Source organism: Protopterus annectens, chromosome 8.part0 (genome assembly GCF_019279795.1).
Source record: "Protopterus annectens isolate FY-2018-M chromosome 8.part0, PAN1.0, whole genome shotgun sequence".
In the NCBI taxonomy this organism is placed as follows: Eukaryota; Metazoa; Chordata; order Ceratodontiformes; family Protopteridae; genus Protopterus; species Protopterus annectens.
The window spans coordinates 262972855-262995554 of NC_056741.1; the positions used below are offsets into that span (position 1 = coordinate 262972855).

Sequence of the window (22700 nt, forward strand, 5' to 3'; positions counted from 1 at the left end):
CCAACCCGGAATTAATGGACATGCTGCACCTCAGAAAATCCAAATCCCATCGAGCTACGCGCTCGAGAGACTTCAACCTCAGCACTGAAATAAATAGGACATGCTGGAGGGACAGATTCATAACCCAGAGACTCCCTTCACTCTGGAATAAAATCCCAGTCCAGGTTAGGCAGAGTCCCTCACTGACTCTCTTCAAGAGGAATCTTGATGAGTGGATGAGGGATCGTAGGTTTACCCCGGGTATCACTTCTGTGTCACTGTTAGACAGAGGCACAGTATACTAACCTCAAAAAAGGGCATAGCAAAATTAATTTAAAATGGGTGGCGAAAGCCAAACACACTCTGGCTAGGCTTATAAATGCCCTAGGGCAGATAGCCTAGTATGAACCTATGAACCTATGAACCTATGTAAACTTAAACTGGGAAACCTGATGGTTGGAAGTTAATGGGTGAATGGGAAGAAAGAACTGCTAAGAAAAAATGTTTATACTGAATTTCAATTCACAAACTTTTGACATTACACTTTTCAAATGATGTGCTTATTTTCCTTTAAGAATAATGTCAGCTACTAACTGGATTAGTGTGTTTTCTACTTCATGAGTGGTACTAATTGGATTAGCACAGTACGTTTGTGGCCAAATAATGCTTCCAGTTTAAAGTATTAGTGCTTGCAAATTAAAAAACAATTGTGCAAATTTTTCAATTCCATTACAGAATGTTGTTAGTTTTCTGTCATATGGGATGCCATATCTTCCATATTTATTTTTACTTTAGGCCCTTTTAACATACAAGATCAGTAAAATGGGTACTCCTTTCACAATAACAGTCCCAGGATTTTCACTGATATTCACAACTAGTGTGGCACATTCTGGTATTGAGATTTGGTTAAGCATATTATATGCTTCTATTGTATCCAGACATAACAAAACATGTCAGGAATACTCAACCTTGTGTCTCTCACTGTGTTAATTACACAAATTAGATGAACCTTAAGTGAAAGAAGGCACTCAAGGGCAGTCTACATCTGGAATAATTACATTTACTAAACGAGTAAGGTACTTTGAATTCCTGTGTGCTTTGGTTCAAAAGGCACACTAAGGCACATCCTGTCTTATTGCTTAATTATCTTGTGACTAAGGTAAGTAATAATAAAATTAGGCACTGTTGCTTAACATTAATGTAAGGCAAATTGTACTCCTTATGAAGTAAAAATACCAGTGAAAAGTCCAGGGCGAGGAGCAGGATAAGGAACTAACTACTGAATTATTCTAATTTTTCATCACTGCAGCAGAATCAGAATACAGGGAAAAAAACAAAATATAAGTCAAGTGATGCAGGGACCTTCAAAATGAAAACTTCAGAATAGAAAATAATTCATTAATTGACTCATTATGAGCAGTGTTGAATTCAACAGCTTTTTAAAAGGGGAAATGTGCTAACAGATTTAAAGTACTGCTTTATGACACCGAATTTATGAAGGTTCTAAATTATATATTTTACAAATTGTTGTTTGACTTTCATGGGTACTCAGTTGTGTCACATGTAGCTAGATGGATGAAGCAAGCTGGATTTACTGTAGCCATTAAGGACACCCCCTGTGTAGTACACATATTCTGATCAACCCATCATGGAACCACCAGGTCCATTTACTAAGCAAAATCCACATTTTCCTTAACAAACAAAGAGAACATATTTGCAGGTAAAAACGATGCTCTCTAAATATATAAATGATTCTAGCTACAAAATATCCAGAATATAGAAAAGAAAGCAATTTGTTTTGGCAAAATTCCATACAAAAGAAAGTAGAAAAAAGCTCTGTCCTACAAAAAGTCATTCTACTCTGAAAGTTTGAAAATTCTCTCCAACACAGTTCACTCCTTTTGGTTATTAAAAGTCCACATATTGGGCAGTTCTTTGACAAAGCACTACTAGTTTCTTATTTTTATGTCAATAAGTCTGTTTATCTTGAGTATGTGATATATTTTAGTTTACATCAATCAGTCAGTCACTATTCAGAACACAGGCCGCACATATCCTGCCAACAGTCACCATTCGAGCAGGAAGCAAAAAGAGGAAAGGAGTGCTATGGGAATCCAAATTCTAAAATGCAAACTTTTACAATAAAAGGTTAATTAACTATTAGCTTTCTCTGTTGGTGTAACGTATACACAGAATAGTATAGAAATACTACTATTCCGCCGTGCTAAGATGTTATAGTCACCAAACAACTACTTATGCTTTACTTGTTTTTAATCCTTAACTAGTACTACAGTAACTCAAAAGTCACAGAAAGCAATGGAAACAGTAATAGTCTAGTTTGGTCATATGTGGCCATTTACACTGATTCATCAAGCTGAAAATTAGCATCACAGCAGGGTCACTGTTTACAGCATTACATTTATATGTGCTATATAAATGCCATTACATTTATATGTGCTATATAAACTGCCATTACATTTATATGTGCTATATAAACTGCCATTACATTTATATGTGCTATATAAACTGCCATTACATTTATATGTGCTATATAAACTGCCATTACATTTATATGTGCATGTGAACTGCTGTAATACATCACATTATCACAATGCACTCTGTGAATGCAGGCATTCCAGTTTACAGTGAGTAGTACTTTTGAGCATTTATGAAGTTTGGCACATTTCTATAGCCATGCAATTTACACTGCAAAGGGATCCAGGTTCACAACCAGGTCTGGGGCTTAGTACAGAACCTGAAAATCACCTTTTTGATTTCACTAGGAATGTTTCCATACAGTATTACATATAAGTATATGATGCTGTAACATTACTCTGGCACCACAGGGTGTGACATTAACTAATTCTGACCATAGAGTGTTAATATGGCGCCAGTCAGGAATGTTATAATTGTATACTGGCATTATCCGTGTATAATATATGGTAATGGCTTTTGTTTTTAGCATATACTAATCAGTTAAGATACAGCTCAGCAGGATAGCAGATGCCATTTTATTCATTCCATCACCCCTTTCTGCTCCTACATAATCTGACTCCAACAGGACCCGGCATCTTCTCAGGAGTAGCTAAGCTATGCTGTATGTATTTGGTACTACTGCTCTTAAGAAACCTTAAATGCCACTTATGTGATACTTAGTGCATTGTGTTGGGAATGGGTGATGGTGCTTTATTCTGCCAGCACTGGTATGCAGTGACACACGGTCATAGGGCATTAATAATACCGTGTGTACTGAAGCCCTCCCACCTTACAGTGACCTTACATATACTGCCTGATCTAGACAGTGGCAGTCCCACCGCAAGATGGTGCTTACATCCCCCTAGCCTTCCTTTTCTAGCCAAGTCCCCTATGGCCTATCTTCTAATCAAAGCACCCATGTTCTCAAGTTCAAAAGTGGTGACTTAGCCATACAGCTAAGTGTCATCTACCATGCCACTGAAAACATGTCCCTCCCCATTAGCTGATCAGGAATGCATACCTGCTGCAGCTGTAAAGACAGTCAACATTTTTCTCTGCCCTGAGCAAAGACTCACCTGCAGTGACTTCCATTTGCTAGAATGGGAACAGAAATGCGAATGCAGGTCACATTACTGAGTATATTAAAACATAAAAAAATCTAACAATTCTTACCAGAGAAGGGAAAATTTTGTCAGTAGTTCTAGGAAGCAAGGTTGTTTGTCCAAAGTAGTGTCAGAAGCTGAGGTAGTGCTTTGTTTTAGAACAGCCCATTTAATACAAAAAAGGGACAGAAGAAAGCTCATCAAAACTACAGCTTGGCATCCTTCAAGCTCAGTACACTGAAATACCCGGTGTACAGGTTAATGCTTGGCAATAAAACCGGAAAACACAAATAATGTGAAACACACAAAAGGAATAGCACAGTAAAGATGGCATTTTGGCACAGAAGGAGAACTGTCGAGTACCACAACATTAATAATGGTACCCCTCTGTAAAATGAAATATTTGTTTAATAGAGTACATCATCTCACAAACAATGCAATAATGATGCAGTCATACTGTTGAAATTCTTTGGATGAAAATGGCAGCAAAAACATATTGATATGAAGCATGATGTAAGCTGTTTGAACATCTTGAACTGAGTGAAATATCTTGCACTGAAGCAGTTTGGTACAAACGGAAGATGAAATATGCAAAATGAAGCTGATGAGTAATCTCTTTGGCCAGTCTGAGGAATTGTAGTTCTCCACAAGTGAAGCCCAAGAACAGAAATGGGGCATCTTTTGCTAATAAAGTCACAGTGCCGTCGTAGCGGAACTTTTCTTAGCCCGATGAACTTGAACGCCCATGGTCTACCATCTTTACTCTTCATAATTGTAGACTCCTTACTGCAGTCCTGGTACTTTGGTGAGGAATTTAAAGGACAATGAAAAGGTATACAAAATGAGACTAATTATTAGTCAAGGGTATTTGGAAATGTTATAGTTTTATCAGCAGTATGACACAACATAATTCCTGAAAGATATTTAATATACTTCAAGATCTTTCTTCAACAAATACAAAAAGGAAAAAAAAAAAAGAAAAAGAGCCTGGAATACATATGTATTTAGTGTACAGGCCTGTCTTATGAGAGCCCCTGAGTATAACCAAGGTGATCTGAAAGTCCAGTGAATTCAAGGACAAGCATTCGTCTTGGACCTGCTCCCTTTAGCCCCTGACCACTGTGTCCTTTTGTGAACTGAAAATAAATGCTTTTGTAGTTAATAGAGACTTTGGTTCCAGTTTCTTATGTATCTAAAAGATCACTTGGAGAGTGCCTGCAAATTCAACAAGAGGACATTGGATGTACTCCAAACTAGAAATGTTCTCCTATTGAAAGGGGTGATGCAAATATTAACTCACCTGTAAGTGGACTAACAGACCAACTATGACATACTATTTATAAAACTTAAAAGCTTCCCATGGATATATAAAAGATAAATTCTTTCTGTTTAAGTGGTTAGCCTTATCTGGCTTCCCTGAATAGCATTAATGCGTGACGTCTCTGGGATAGTCACAGTTTCCAGCTTGTATTAAAGCAAGGTTTGCATGGTAACAATTAACCATTCAATTACATGGGTCAAGTATGCAGTATTTCCCAGGGCAAAGAACGGTTTCATTTTTTTTTAAGAAAGTACTGCACCATATGTTCTTCTAGCAGCTTGTAATACCTTTTCTATGGCAGTGCACTTCATTCTGGCCCCCCTCAAACTTAAATATTTAAATTGGTACAGTCAATACCACACAGGAAAATTTGTACAGTGTAAGTCAGATATTTCCATGCACAAAACAAGAGAATAAATTATGAACCAGATCAGGAAACATATCTACATGAAATAATTCAGTATTGCACAACTAGCATGACCTTTAAAGACATGCCTACTACTGCAACAGAAAGAGCTATTTATTCTGAAGTGCAGGCCATGCAGTTTCTAGAATGTTCTGCAAAGACTTTTGGAAAAAAAATTCTGTAAATCAAACAATTTTATTGGCTTCTAGACTGTTAATAACTGCAATATTACTTAAGTATGGCCTTTCAGATCACCCAGGAACAGACACAGTTGCCCATTCTCCACTGCAGTTTTGAAACAAGGCGGTCAACAAAGGTTGCTTTCATCTAAAGCACACATATAATAGAAACCTTTTAAAGCTTTAAATCTTTGGAAATAAGTTAGCTTTTGTTGAAAAAATATTTGGATAGGCTTAAAAAAGCAGAGGCCTTTCGGTATAGGCAGCCAACGAAAGCCCAAATCTTAAACGATTCAGACCAAGTGAGACTAAGCTGTGTTTACATGGGTGATGAGAGTACAGGAGTTAACAAACAGAAGCCAGCAATCACAAAAACAGCAACATTTTATATAACCTTGCTTTGGTACACCCAGTATCTGTATTTTGTAAATTAGAAAATATTTGGTTAATGCTTATTTGGTATGTCGGTGCCCAAAACAAAGGAGGAGCTCTTTTTATGAAGGCTGTGTGAAATTATGGAATGCAGTGATACAGAGAAATTTATTCTCAGATATATGGTAGATGGAATTCTAGCTGCATTGGTAGTTTTTTGTCTGCACTAATATTTGAGTGTGTGTATGAAAGAGCAGGCAGAAACATGGAAGATTGGTGTCTAAATACTCCTCTGAAAACCTGCATGGCCATACTGTTCCACTCATTAGTAATGTTAATTTACCATCCATAGCTCTGGGTCCACTGAAGAAATTTGGGGTGAGGTCTATCAAAAAAAACTGTGAAGACTGCACTGTCCCATTTTTGAGAAGACCTTCCCCCAGTTCAGCAAACAGGAATGGAAGAAAAGAAGCATAAATATTTATGCTAGTGGAACATCTGCCTTCACTTCACCCATTCTGGTGACAAACCTGAGGAAGTTGGTCAGGTAACCTTCTCGTATCTAGAATGACAATGAATCATAAAAATACTTCTGAAAATGTTTACATAGTAATCTGCATAAATTATACACATAATACTTATTACTAAGTGACATTTCAGATTATGAGACTTTTGAATAGAGGGTGGGTAGATGGGGGATACCAATATTTGAGCAGAACTGCTTCTACTGAATTTTATAATAGTTCTGCCCTGCTCCTCATAACAGATTGCTGGGCTGGGAAAATTCTGTTCTAGTTGATGTTTTTGGCATATGGCTGCCTTTGGCTGGAATTCTCCCTTCCTTTCTTCCTTCCATGTAAACACAGCACATAAAAGCCACATGGCTTAGGGAGCCTAAGCCATGCGGCCGGTACTATGACAGCGGATGGAGTTTGAGGTAGTTTGTTTTAATGACAAATGGCAAAACTTGTCTGTGTGAGCAACAGCTAATATGCTGCAGACAACTGGTTAACTTGAACATTTGAATCAGATGAGGTAGGTTCTTTGGAATTTTCTCTCAAAAGTCCTATTTGGTAACCAGAAGCCTAAAAGGCCTTGAGAAAGCCTCAGGTTTCTGGTCAGATGCAGAAAGTGTGAAGTAATTGAGTTTTAGCCAGTTGTCTGTTGAGATGGATGTTGCTCTACTGTGACTTCAAACTGAGGTGAATCTTGGTTCTGGCTTTCTGGTGGCTTATGATGGTTCTGAAAAAAAAAACAGATAAATCAGTTATATACTTGCATATGATACCTATGCAATAACAGTGGAACCATTCTTTTAGTACTATTTTGCTCGGTATAAGTGAGACAGAAAGAAATAGAGCTAACTGTTGAAAGGGAGTAATTTTCCTGCATACGGTCAAAGAGTACCAGCCTCTGTGCTATTAGTTCACTCTCCCTTTTTGTAATTTAATTTCTCTTATTCTTTGCTGTATTTTTACAGCCGTTTACTATGATTGCTACTTCTACCATTTTTGCAATGATACTGCTATATGTAACACCAATTTTCTGAGGTAGAAATATTCATTCGCATTCACTCTCATGTAATTACTTCCTGTTTTTCAGGGTCTACTTTAGATAAAGGAAAACGCAATCTTTCGAACACTCATATGATTGAATAATCATAACATCGGAAGTAGTATTTTGGGACTGCAGTACAGTGAAGAGTGGGATATTTGCCCTTTCCTCACTGTAGTGTGACCTCGGAGTAGGTATATATATTTAGTGGGGGGTGTGGGGGGCACAGACCCCCGCAATACCAATTTCGATGTTATGATTATTCCCTCATCTGAGCGTTCGACAGATTGCGTTTTCGTTTATCTGACATAGACCCGTTTTTCATATGCACACACATACATGTATATGTAATGTAAATACACAGACATAGCGTTTGCCCTGTTTAAGTCACCTACTCATTTACACAAAGGCAGACTCTGCTTTTCAGTTCTTTTGTAATGTTCCTGCTGAAGGCAATAAACATGACTTCTATAAGAAGAAGCTCCCCAAACCTACTCTATGCTCAGTATTTTTTCCTGAGATGGAGCTCTGTTTAGTACCACTTTCTACTTTAAATCCCTTATTCAGACTGCTAGCTGTTTAGCCATCCTAATATGATAGGTGTAAGTCCATTCATTCATCCTGGAGAGCTGTCCTGCAGAGGGAAAATTAAGCAGCCAGCAATCTGTTCTTCCTTTTAGACTGAGGGAAACCTTAAACAGATCAGCTAGCAGCATCACCCTGGTGGATGTGAGAGTGGGAATGTGTTTGTGGAACCATGCATGCGTATTTTTTAAAGATGTGCTGCACTTGAAATATGGTGAAGGAAAAGAAGGTCATACAATGTGATGAGTCCCTGTTTCACATTTCTCATCCAACAACAGGGTGGCAGATACAAGGAATGGGGCATTGACAGGAGGCCAGGTGACTGAGGTAAGCACATTGACAGGAGGCCAGGTGACTGAAGTAAGCAGAGGTAGGAAGGAGCAAAAAAAGAAGGAAAACGTTCACAGCTTTTTTTTTTTTCTGGAGTCAGCAAAACCTATGGTTACTGAGACCATCACTCTGATTATTGTAGGCCCCAGTCCAACACATATTATGTTTTGTATTTCATTTTTAAGTGTCTATGTTTTATCAAGTTGCTGTATATACACTGTGCACTTAGTAAATAAGTGATGGGTAACAATAGATAAGAATGGGGAATGAACCTCAAGGACTATAAAACCAGGTGTCCAGCTATTCTGAAAAATAAACTTAAAAAAGGAGCATGTGTGCCAGAGTCACATATTTAGGATGGAGGTGAGTCGGGGGGAGGGAGGCTCTGTGGCATTATTAAGTCTGTCTGTGGGGTCTCTGATTCTGATACTGCAGTTGGGAATCACCTGATCCTGCTAATCCTTCTAGGAGTCATTGGACTCACTTAATCCTGCTAAGGCCCCTAACTCTGTTAATACTGCTTGAGGACCATGCTTACATTAAAATGGCTTGAGGTCATTGTAACTATAAACAAGTCCTTTTCAGTTTGTATGCCATTTCATTATTACATTCAGTGGTTTGGTAAACATCCATGCAGATCATTACTGAAGCAAACTAACAGAGGTGGCGAAACACTGCACCTAATATTCACCTGTACTTTTCTCTGTAAAAAATATACGAACACTGGATTAATCCTGCTTCAAATAACTTCAGTTTAGCACAGGCCACATCATTAATCTCCCCCCAGTCAGAATAAAGAAGAAAATTTGTTGGTGAGGAAACCACTTGTGTCTATCTATATATCCTATGTGGAAGGGGCTATGCTCTCTGAATGCACCTAAATACATTCACCTCAGGTTGCTATGGGTTAAAGACAGTAAAAATTCTGACCTGCACCAACCTCCACAGAAAATCTTGCTGAGAGATTTCTAAATTTTAACCATTTCTGCCCTGTACATCCTTGATGCTGGGAGTCGCTACTGTGCAGTAAGTCCAGAAGTGTACCTTATCTCTTTGGCTTCCTGCACAAAGTGTTTGATGTCAGCTTTAGCACATCTAGGATGTCCTAGTTCCAGAGCTAGCAGCTGCTGGGATAGGCCAGTCCACATGGACATGTGACTGATCAACAAATGTAACACCTCCCCTTCGAGTTTTAGCCTGTGGATGTCCTCCCAGTGAGTCCATGCCATATAAAATATCTTAAGGTATACCAGAAGGATAAGCACCTGGGTCTGTCTTTGTCTAATGTTACATACCGATCCCCCTTTTCTAAGTATGTAATATTTATACCACCATGCACACATGATAGTGTCTTGAGTAAATTTTAATACCACTAGTGACCAACAGCACAAGCCCTAAATAGTGACTTAACTCCAAGACACGACTCTTACATTCTGACAACACATAAGTAATATATTAAGTTCTGTCCCAGAACCCGGTAAAGTCCCATTCATCTAGCACATCCTCTTTCTTTGGTTTGTTCCAATAAAACCATACCATATTTTAAATACCTAGGAATTTGGTCTGATCCCAGATTCTTTTATCTCAGAACTCTTGGAAAGATTGCAGTCTATACTTGACAAGGATGCTTAGTAACTAATCAACATTAATAAGACTAAAATAAAAGGAAAATACTGGCAAAATAAAGTTGATTCTGTAAAAAGCCACCCCTCACAACACAAACATGAAAGTGTTTTTATAAATGGGGGGGGACAAAGTCTGTGAGGAAGGATCAAGTTGAATATGAGGGCTGGTGAAATATGCAAAGGATAAATCATCTTTTGTTTTATTAGCTATATTGCCTGTAAACTAGAACATACAGCTGAAATGTTTCTAACTGGGATTCAAATTAAAAAAATAATGAGTCCTACCTATAATAAATCAGTGTGCATAAAACCATATATCCTGAGGAATGTATACAGAAAATACAAACATACCAGTAAATACAGTATAAGCAATCGTAGATATAAGCTGGTAAGTTGCTGATGACATTAAAAGATTGCATGATTTCTTCTGTTGCTGGCCTTGTTCTGCAAAACTGCGTGTCCATTTAGAATAGTATGAACAATGAAGTAGTAGGTTTGGAAGTATGGACGTTAAACTAGGGATCAGTACTGGAGAAACACAAACTGATGAAGTTAGAAAAATGAAAAAATCTCCAAATGATCTGACAGCAAAGGGGGAGCTAATGAAAATGTTCGACCCTATAACTGATACAGACTTTGTGGTAACTTGAGGTGTGCAGCTAAAAACAAATGTGTAGTAGAAACAGAAGACATAGTCCAGACCAGGACGTTTTGTGTGTGTGTGTGTGTGTGTGTGTGTGTGTGTGTGTGTGTGTGTGTGTGTGTGTGTGTGTGTGTGTGTGTATGAGTGTGTAGAATAGGAGAGTAGTTGAGCTAGCATTCTTAGATATAATTTATCAGCCTGCTGTTTCAGAGTTAGGGCAATGAATATGGAAAATATGTGGTAACTCTTCCAGTTCTATTTTGTAATCCTGTCTGGATTGCGTGTAATCATTTGTAATAGATGCAAGACAAGCAATGTCAAATAATATTTGTCTGATTGCTTAGCTCTCTATTTATTATCAGAGATTGTTTAGAGATTTTCATTTAGTTATATTTATTAATTGGGAACTTCTATCTGAACATAACCCAATTCCAACAGTGGCACAGGGTAGAAAAACCCCATGCAAGACTTTTACAACCTTGAAAAGCAAATATATACAAATAAAGTCCATAATAAGGTAATGCTTCCTATAAAGAAAATTAAGAAAAAACAGATGCATTAAAATCTCGCAATGTGAGGCACAGAAGCACTGAATTTTCTCAGTGGAATTATAATTCAGTTTAAAAGTAGGATGGACATTAATAACTATGGATATTTATGTGAAACTAAAGTACAGTAGGGCATTCTGAGAAAACAGAAAGGCTTTGAGACGAGTTACTAATAGCAAAGCTATCATATAACACAGTTTCCACAACAGATGTAAAGATATTTGGTCCACCCAAAGATTTAATTATTTATTTTATTTTAATTTGCATTTCTTTATCGAGATAGTTTGACTGGGCAACATAGCCCCTTTTCAGTGGAGGCACAGGGAGAAAAAGCTCTAAATACAAAAATTAAATTAAAATTATAGCAATGGATAGAATAACACATACAAGAAAATATATAATAATAACTTGTGCACCACTATGCAAATAGATTTAAATAGTAAGTAAAGCAGTATAATAATGAGTAACAGAAATTGTGCTATAAATAAAATAAATAAAAATATCAACATAAGAATAAGCAGCAAAAGAACAAATTAGAAAAATACAATATTTCCCGATACAGAGAAAGATATAGTAAAATAGATGAAAAAATAATTTTTGTGATAAAAAGGTGAGAGATTAAAGGGAAAATGGTAAATTATAGTAGTATAGAAAACATAAAAACGAAATATAACAGAAATTCTTGAAGGGTAATAAATTAAAAGAAATAATTATCAAGATTTGTAAAGAAAAAGAACAGATGGGGCATAAGCTGAGGAAAATGGAAGTTAACAAAAGTAGTCTTGGCATTTGGGTAATTATGCAATAACATAATCCAGTGTATGATTAAATAATAACGTGCTTAGATAAGAAGCTGCTAGCATATGTGGACTTCTCACCATTAAAGGAAGCTTATTTCAAAAACTGGCTAGACCAGGGCATATCAGCCTAATTATTTTAGTTGTTTTGGCAACATAATTAATAGAATAGAAAATAGAGTATAGAAAATTACATATTACCAGGAAATACTTATATAGCAACAAGTATATAATTACACATGAGCCAGAGGCTGTACATGGTAAAGTTTGAGAAAGGGTTTTACCAGTTCAGTATCTGTGTACAAAAAGATCTGTGATATGGAGGGAGACAAGATGACATAAGAGAAGAGCTGGTACATTCTGCTAGTTAACTTGATGATACATTGCAGGATCAATTCAAGATACACACACAAGCACACACATATATCCCGGTAAACAGATGTAAATGTTCAGTAATATATGAGTGTAGTATTTGCCATAAAACAAAGATCTAACTATTGCTATAATTAGATTATTTACTACTTCTATACTGTTATATTGTGATTAATACTCTAAACTGTTTATTTTTTGTTTTAGTGTTGTGGTATTTCACAATTGTCTACTGTTCTCTAAACTGTATTTTTAATTTTTTTTCTGTGATAAAGCTGTAGAACTTTACAACTGCTCACTGTTCTCTACCATCTTTTACTTTCTTTTTTCCTCAGCCCCAATGTCTTATAGAGCTCGCTCCATTGGCAAATAACACCACTAACATAAGTAAAGCCAGTGGGACTTCCAACTGTATTGAAGAACCTTGCAGAACTTAAGTGTATGTCTCATTATAATATAAAAGGCATTAGTAGGTTGTGTTTTTTACTGTAATCCTTAATGTACTGAACATAAATACATGACCCAGCAGCAGGGATTTCAGCCCCTGCCATGTAGAAACATTCTGATTGCTACCCTGCAAGTCTGTAAAAACACTCCACTCTAAACTGTAATTCTAGCCCTTCCGGTCTCTAAAGAAACATTTATACATCTTTTTTATATGTGTTATATCCCCACTACCCCACAGGTACACACATTCTGGTTCCTACACTTAAAGTCTGTAAAACACTCCACAATGAAGTGTAATTCTAGCCCTTCCAGTCTCGAAAAAAACATTTACCTGTTTATTTTTTCTTCTTCTATGTGATGTATCCCCACTACCCCCCCAGTCTGCCTCTGATTCAACAATAGTTGAGTCACTCTCTTTCAGCCCTCAGACAAGGTAATTTCTTGGGGCATCCAACTGGTAAATTTAAAAAGGGCTTTCACTTCTTTAAAAAAAAGCATTGGTAACAAGGACTAACATTGTAGATGTGACTTCTGAGCAACTGTTAGTTTATTTTTGAATTGCACATAACTTGATTGGCTCATCCCAATCTGTTCGTCCTACAGGCTTACTCCGCTCCCCTACCCTGCCCCCAATTCCCACCCACCCCTGCATACAATGAATTTATAGGTAACCTCCTTTACTAAGACCCTCCCTTCATCCTCCCATTATCCAATAATTACATCCATCAGCACCATCTACACATGTCCTTCACTTCCCACCACTCTAGTCCACCTACCAGTTCAATATCCACACCCATATCTCCTACTCTCCCAACTCACACCCTCATCAAATATAAATACCTCCTCTAACTCCACAACCTCACTCCCACTATGTCTCATTAACCCCAGTCTCATCTCCACTATACCCTCCTGGGATTAATCTCCCTATTCACCAGTCTCTCCATAGCCATCATCTGCACTTCTTATCTCCTCACAGTCACTCACTCTATCCACCACAAATCCTTCACCCTAACCCACAACATTACTATCATCCCCACTCATGCAAGCATATACCCCACCATATACACCCCACTCCCCATATCTCATGCCCCTCCCATGTACCACTTCTATCCATCTAGAAACCAACCACGTCTACAACTTCACTACCTAATTGTCCAATACCTAAAAACTATCACCTGTATAACTACCCAGCTACTACTAGGAGGAGACATTCACCCCAACCCCGTGCTAGTAACTGCTAATAAGCCCTGCACCCATCACTATCCAGCTAAACACAAACCCACCGACTTACTGATACTAAATATGAATACCTACAGTATCATGAATAAAACAGAAGACCTTCACGCTGCCATCTCCTTATATAACCCTGATATTATTCTCATCACAGGACATGGCTTAAACCACATATTAAAGATAATTCCATCACCCTACCTGGGTATAACATTCTCAGAGCAGACCGACTACATAAAGGAGGTGGAGGCTTAGCTCTACTTTACAAAACCAACCTAAAACTACAACTCCTCAAAATGGATTCCCCCAACTTCAACAATGCAGAGACTCTTTTTGCAAAACTCTCCCTTAACCAACATAAGCACCTAAACCTACTGGGTATCTATATCCCCCCGGGTGACAACCTAACCACCCTAGAATCCATACTTCACTGTGCGTCACACTCCCTCCCACAAGAAACTATCGTGTTAGGTAATGTAAACATTGACTGGAACTCCATACATTCTCCCACCCCCACCCACCACATTAATCTATATAACTTCACTCAACTTATAGATACTCCCACACACATTGATAAGGCCACAAAAAGAGAATCTATACTTGATTGGATCCTGACAAATCAACCAAATACTGCCTATCAATGTGGCACCCTACCAAACTCTCTGAGTGACCACAGCCCCCACTTTTACCCTTAGGCACAAACTTAAAATAATTAACTCTTTCCTAGAGACCACTTCATAAGAGCCTTGCAACATTGCAACTGGTCTCCCATCAAAACCCTTTCATTAGACAAAGCAATTGATTGCTTCAACTCTGCAATATTAAATATCCTCAACCAACTAGCCCCCTTAAAAACTATCAGGATATGTAGCAACCCCACCCCTTGGCTCCAGAAAACCACAAAAGCCCTACTTAGAGCCAGGGATAAAGCCTGGAAAACCTAGCACCACATCAGATCACCTGGAGCTAGGCAAACTTTTCACGAGCTCTGGAACAAAGCAAAAAAGCTGGTTAAGCTCGATAAATAAAATGACTATATCACTCAACAAAACAAATACAGTACCAAACTGCAAAAATTCTGGGCAACAATAAATAACATCCTACAGCCAGGAAGAACCACTACTCCTTCCCCCAATATAACAGGTACAGACCTGGACATAACCTCCACCTTTAATAACTATTTAATCTCCTCAGCACTCAAAATCTTAAACAACATAACTTCCTCCAACACCCCACAACCACCTCAGGCCCAAATCAATACCATACCTTTCACACTTAAGTCTGTTCCTACCTCCACTATCCAAAAACTCCTAGCCAAACTCAAATCAACCACCCTTACAGCCGATAACCTTCCTGCTGAATACCTCCAAATTGCATCCACAGCTATAGGCTATCCCATTTCACTTCTAATAAATAGATTCATCACTGAACACACGGTTCCATCCCTGTGAAAAACCTCATATATCATACTACTCCACAAAGGTGGTCCCTCCCTAGACCTTTCCAACTATTGACCAATTGCAATTTTCTCGCCTCTCTCTAAGATCCTAGAAAGATGTATTCATCACCAGTTCCTCTCTTATTTCCTCACTTACAACCTTCTCTCCTCAACCCAACACGGATTTCGCTCATCCCACAGCACCACCACTGCCCTACTTAAATTCACCAATATTGTAAACTCCCACAGGAATCTAAGTAAATTTGTCTCAGTTACCTTCCTAGATTTATCCAAGGCATTCGACACAGTCTCACATAATAAACTACTGTCTTGTCTCTCTGACCTCAACCTTAACAACCCCACCCTCCTCTGGTTTAAAAGCCATTTAAATAACTGCCAACAAGCCGTCAAATGGCATAACTCTCTATGCCCCCCACTCCCAACCTCCTGAGGCATGCCGCAAGGATCAATCCTAGGACCTCTTCTTTTTAACATTTTCACAAACCAACCGTACTCAGCTACTTCTAAAGCCAACATAGTCCAATACGCCGATGACCCAACTCTCATATGCTCTGCACCCAACATCCAACTTCTCCAACAAAAAGCCCAAGAAGCCTTCTCTGAAATAGAGAACTGGCTTAACAACTCACAACTCTTACTAAATCCCAAGGAAACACAACTAATGCTATTCCACTCTAGTAAAACGAGCAACCTTACCGTCTCTATACTCTCCACCAGCAAAACCCAAATCACCCATCACTGAGGCTAAACTCCTAGGAGTTACCACTGACCAGCAACTCAAATTCACAAAACACATATCAACAACCATCACTTGTTGTTGTTGTTGTTGTTTGTCTTTCGGCTTTTTCCTGATAAGGGGACACCACAGCGGAACTCCGGTCCGCTAATGATTGGCAGTAGATTTTTACGAAAAGTCCAAAAAAAGCTAAATTCCCTCTATTGCTGTAAAAGTTATCTAACCACCGAATCTTGAATTGTAATAGCCAGGACCCACATATTATCTAGTCTACTCTACTTTATGCATCCCCAGTTCAAACTAATTAACTAATCTTTACAAAATTGACCTTAACAAATTTTCCATCTGTTACAACAAAATCTCTAGATTTGTTACCAATGCCAAATCATGATCCCACCACTGCCTTTCCCTACAAACCTTGCACTGGCTTGAATTTCCGAACCTATTATGGTACCATCAACTCAGCCTAGCTCATCTAATTCTGTACTATCCCAAGAAAACCCCCGACCTGACTGGCATGCTTAACTTCTACAATTCAAATAGACAACTTTGGTCCTCCAACAAAGCCTTAATCAAAAGTATCACATGCAAAAACAACTCCGGGGAATCACTATTTGCCCATGAAATAGCAAAAATATGGAACAACCTTCCCCTGACATCAGACTACAAAACTCCACACACTCCTTCAAAAGCCTACTTAAAACATACCTCTTCACCAATCATCTATGCAACTGTAATTGACCCTGTGAAGCCTTGTCCACTCACTATTTCTACACCCCATCTGTCCTAGACAACACAACACTCTCTAACTATACCTATGTGAGCAGAGGTGGGCATAGAGCTTTATCTGGCTATACAACTGGACCTGACCTCAGAAAAACAATTTTGATCTGCAAAGTGAATTCTGGATATTGCTCAGAGATTATGCCATGTAAATTTACTGAGCTGACTACCTCTGCTGGGGGTGAGGTATATTCTCTTGGAATAGTATTTGAAACTAATTTATTTGGCAACCTAGCATTTTTGCAGTAACCAGCCTGGCTTTAGTTATAGTCATGTTATCAATCAGGATATAGAGAATCTCCAAACACTGGACCCATCTCAGGTTTGATTTGTCAAGGGCAGATCAAGCTGACTCAACCTTTTGAATTTTTTGAAAAGGTCACCAAAGCAATGAATGAAGTTAAAATTATACACACCACATACCTAGACCTGAACAAAACATTTGACACAATTCTCTTTTCAGGCATAGTAGAATAGCTAAATAAACTGGGATTAAACCCCTCTGTCACCTGCTGGATTGCCAATTGGCTTACAGATAGGCTGCAGGAAATCCAAATAGGGGAAGTGGCCTTCACAAAGAGACCAGACACCAGTCGAGTCCCCCAGGGTTCTGTGATGGGACCTCTCTTGTTTGGCATCTACTTTCTGAAGTCAAATACTCTGGATGACTAAGTTTGCAGAGGACTGCAAGCTAGGAACAGTCATTGAATCCCCAAATGACTTAGCCATCCTGCAGGAAGGTTTGTCCCAAATAATTAACTGGGGCCAAAAATCATAGACTGAAACTAAATGCAAAAAATATGTTATTGTATCCTTTGGGAAGTCATCTATTCCAGGGAATTACAACATTGACAATACTCCCCCTAAGAGTTGACAAAGTTGTTCGGGATTTGGGAACTGCGGACAGTGACCTAACTTTTGACCAACATGTGTCCATTGTTGTAATAAAGGCATTTTATATTGCACAGCTTATAAAGAAAGAGATTGTGTCTAGATCTAGAAATGTCACTGTCCCCCTTTACTCAGACATCATTAGGCAAGTCATTGAATATAATGCCCCTTTGGCATGCATCTGTCCAGACACATGCAAAAACTGGAACATCCACAGCGATAACCTAACTAAAAAGATACAAGGCCTAAACAACATGTCCTACACGGACTGACCCAAAGCTCTATCACTATACTGGGTATCCTACAGACTGCTAAGAGGTGTCCTTTGTCTGGCATAGAAGGCATCCTCCAACCTGATGGATTTACTGCATATCAGCAAGTCATGTGGGCTCAGAAATACTTGTTCTAGAGATCTAAACCTTTTCTGTAACATCAACAGAGCAGTTTGGAGAGTCAGATATATCTCAGAGAGGATACCACTGCTCTGGAACAGACCCCCCATCTACATAAAACAAAGTTTATGCCTGTCCATATTCATTCATACTTTGATACAACTGTTTTTGTAGACCCAGCTGATTTCAAAACCTAAATAACTAGGCAAAACTGTCAACACTATAAAATGTCATCTAGAAATGCAGAGCAGTGATTAGAGTAGGGCAAAGGGGTGGTTGCCCCAGGCACAAGTTGTTAGGGGGCACAATCAACAGGTGCCAGTGATACAGGAATACAGAACTTGAATTAAATTCTGAAGCTGAGAGAACATTGCAGCTTCAGAATTGAATGACAGTATTGCATTTTCCAGCTGAAGTGCTCTGCGTGGTAAATTGACTGTAGCGAGCTGCTTCTTACATATGTCAGAAACAGCTTGCTTGCTACATATTTTGTGTGTGTGTGTGTGTGTGTGTGTGTGTGTGTGTGTGTGTGTGTGTGTGTGTGTGTGTGTGTGTGTGTGTGTGTGTGTGTTCCTAAACAGAAAGCTGATGGGGTGCCAGTTCAGGGAACTTCACAGGGCTCCAAATGGGCTAACTACAGTTATGAAGACATGGAGTATGCAATTTATCTGAGATTAAAAATATTCTCAGATTACTTGATCAATAACATTTAAAAAACTCACCGACTCACTTTGCACACTGTTGCAATTAAATCATGTTTAGTATTGAAATGCAGAAAGCAAATGCTGCATGGATCACTTAATAGATTTACTCATAATATTTGAAATATGGACAAGGATTGCCGTATTTTGTGTAAAAATTTGCCGCACATAATGGAAACTATTAAAGAACTTGTAAGTCCTGGAAAAGTGAACCCATGATTTTGATTTCTTTCTACTGTGTTTCCATTTCTCTTGGTGTATGACTGATTAATTAATATAAATAGATATACTCACATTGCAGAAAACTATCTAACATGTTAAAATCACATTTCTCCAGGATACAAGAGTTACATTTCTTTTCTAGTTAAATAATGAAGCATACTGTAGCCTAAATGAATGTCTTCTTGTACTATGAAAAAAGGACCAATTTCTTACCTGGTTGACAAGTTCGATCAGTTCTGCTGGCTTATTTCTGCTTTCCTTATTCCCAGTCTGTGACCGCCCATTGCAGTGTGATCTCTCAGAATTTGCATGGACACTATCATTCCTTTGCGGCACACTCCAGCTATCTTGTGCTCCCTTTCTACAGAAGAGACTAGTACAAAAAAAAAACATAAAGATGTCAGCTATAGATAACGACTACAGGAAATTACAACGAAAACAAACACATAGCCTGTAGTCCAAACACTTATGCTTATTTGGTTGTAACCCTAGCAAGCAATTCGCTCGCAGTATGTTTTGGTTCCTACCTATTATAAGGCAAAGCAGATGTAACTCATATGTAAAGCAAAAAAAATGATGTGGTTATATAATAAAGATATTCACAAAGCTATGCCCCTGCACATTTGTTTAAATGCAGAATTTTAACAGGATCGAGAACAACAATATTAGGTGTCCTATGTTCATGGAAAAATGGCATTTTTTGGTTATTTGACAGAAGTCCCCTGAGAGCTTTATACGCTACTGAGAGGTAACAATTAAAAGCTGACAAAATAGTAAGACACTTGTAGATGGATGATGAGCTTTAATTTGATACCCATATAACCCCTTCCACTCACAAAGCATATGGAGTTGCCTGCTTGATCCTTACTTGTAGATGGATGATGAGCTTTAATTTGATACCCATATAACCCCTGCCACTAACAAAGCATATGGAGTTGCCTGCTTCATCCTCCATAGTGTCGAGTCATGCCAGAGAAGGAATTGTCCCCCCTGTATACAGCTCTTATTAGACACTGTACCACCCTTACCATGTATGCTAACACTAGCCCAGTCACTGCCCCTAACCTCAACTTTACACATAACCTTATGACAAACCTTTTCTCAAATGGTACCACTGCACAAGGCACTAGCGCACACACACACACATTTCATGTACAAGAACATGCACACATTTCACATAAAGCATCACACACGCTCACACACAAAACTCTAAATCTATCCCATTACCAAGACCTTACTCTAACCACTCCAACCACCAACCTGGAAACATTAGCGCGCAAACTCCAATACCTTAACAAACATAAACACGCGCAAATACACAATACTAAATCTATCCTTTTTCCTAGTTCTTATTGTAACCCTAACAATCAAACACTTGCAGACACACTTCTACACCTAATACTGAAACTTGTGGTATACTTATAAGTTTTGGATTAGAAGAAAAAGCACATTTCCTTGACAGAAAAAATCAGGCAACAAAACATTGAAGTCCAATCAGTCAAATCACCACAATGAGCTGTAACATGGCTCCTGCAGGGGGTAAACATATCCTATGCAAAAAAAAAAAAAAAACACATTAAACATCTCTGGAACAATCTTCAACATGGGTCAATGACAAACTGTCAGACTTCTATTACATGGTTATTGGTGCATTAAATGCTACTTCCTTTGATAATTTAGAAAGCCCAGAAATTGTTTAACTTCTGTGTGCTGTCTGTGTTCACTAGTAGTGCAAGCGCTATGATTGCATCCTGTTTTCAAAATGATTTATTGCAGTTTTACCTCTTGCGATAGCCGAACATGAGGAAGAGGACACAGAAGATGATGCAGGCCATGCCAATGTGAATTCCGACAACAATTCCAGTCAGTGATGTCTCACCTCCCTGGTTACAGTGGCAGATGGGATCCGTATCTGCTGGGACATACAATACAAATTGCTAGTGTGCATTCATTGCTTATGATTTGCTAATGACTCCACAAACATTTGTTAGCCCCATAAAACTCTCATCCTTACATTTATTATCTGTGCAACATTCATCAGTATACAGAAATAATATTATCATTCTTGTGGCATGTGATACCTATCAGTCATGCTATTACAAACTATTCCATTCCTGTTTTTAATAAGCATAAAGAAATATACTAGAATTAACTATACTGAATTACAATGAATATTACATAACCACATACAGACAGTAACACAGCTTTATTGATTATTTTAGTTATGTGACTCACAGCTCAACAGCTAGAAATAATCATACATTCCCCTTGTCACAGGTAATCTCTGTTAATCCCCCCAAAGTCCAAAACTGTCATCATTTATCTTTCATTTTTGTCCTGGTTATACCTACCAACTGATACACCTGGCCATTTACAGAGTATCATGTCACTGATATTTGCGAGCATCACTTATCATCCGTAAATTGCCATGAATTCCTTACCACTACCCGGTTAGGAAGTGCATCTACCACCCTTCCTGTGACTGAATGTCTCAACCTTCCTTCACTCACTCAGCTAAAACTCTAAACTGCCACCATCCAGGAACTGCCACATTCACATGAGGTTATAACTGTCACTCATCTGATACTACCCACTACCCATTACTGTCACATACATACACTTTCATCTTTCAGTTGTCCATTAGTAATCACACCCAGAAACTTTTACACACACACACACACACACACACACACACACACACACACACACACACACACACACACACACACACACACACACAGACACACACAGAATTACACATACTCATACACATATTCGCACACACACACACACACACACACACACACACACACACACACACACACACACACACACACACACACACAAATATGCATGTGCACGCACACACACACACACACACACACACACACACACACACACACACACACACAAAAAACACAAACACACACACACACACACACACACACACACAAAACACAAACACACACACACATATATATATATATATATATATATATATATATATATATATATATATATATATATGGGTACACTTCACATAATCGAATTACGGAAATCTCGAATTTTGTATGGTCGAGACCATATGATCGAGATTTCAGTAAATCGAATATGTGTAGTGTTGAAAAATAAAAGTTTACTTACCTTAATACATTGCGTACACACAGAGGCAAGGATTCTTGTACGCTCTGTGTGTACGTAATGTTTTATTTTTTTGTGTGGTGTTGACAGGAAATGAGAAATCTCCTGTTTTGCTTCGCATACAGCAAGACGGAGATTTCCATTTCCCACTGTAGCGATCTTGGAGTTGGTATATTTAAGTATGGGGTGTGGGGCACAGCCCCCACATGGGGGTGCAGTAAGCCCCTGCAAAAGCGAAGTTTGTCTTTTTTTTTTTTTTCATTTCATTTCAGAAGTTCGAGTTTACAAAACTCGATGTTTTGGTTTCGGTTATTTGAAGTTCGAGATTTTGTAAATTCGAGCTTCTGAAGTGAATCCATATATATATATATATATATATATATATATATATATATATATATATATATATTTA

The 22700-nt window shown here is 38.3% G+C and overlaps 1 protein-coding gene across 1 annotated transcript in view; it reads right to left on the reverse strand.

Moving 5' to 3' along the window:
- Positions 1-20925: 20925 nt before the first annotated feature.
- Positions 20926-22700, reverse strand: part of LOC122808215 (immunoglobulin superfamily DCC subclass member 3-like) — a 197670-nt gene continuing 195895 nt past the window's right edge. The window contains exon 12 of the mRNA XM_044079178.1: positions 20926-21062. Within this exon, the coding sequence (XP_043935113.1) occupies positions 20926-21062 (137 nt within the window). The remainder of the gene's footprint in view (positions 21063-22700) is intronic.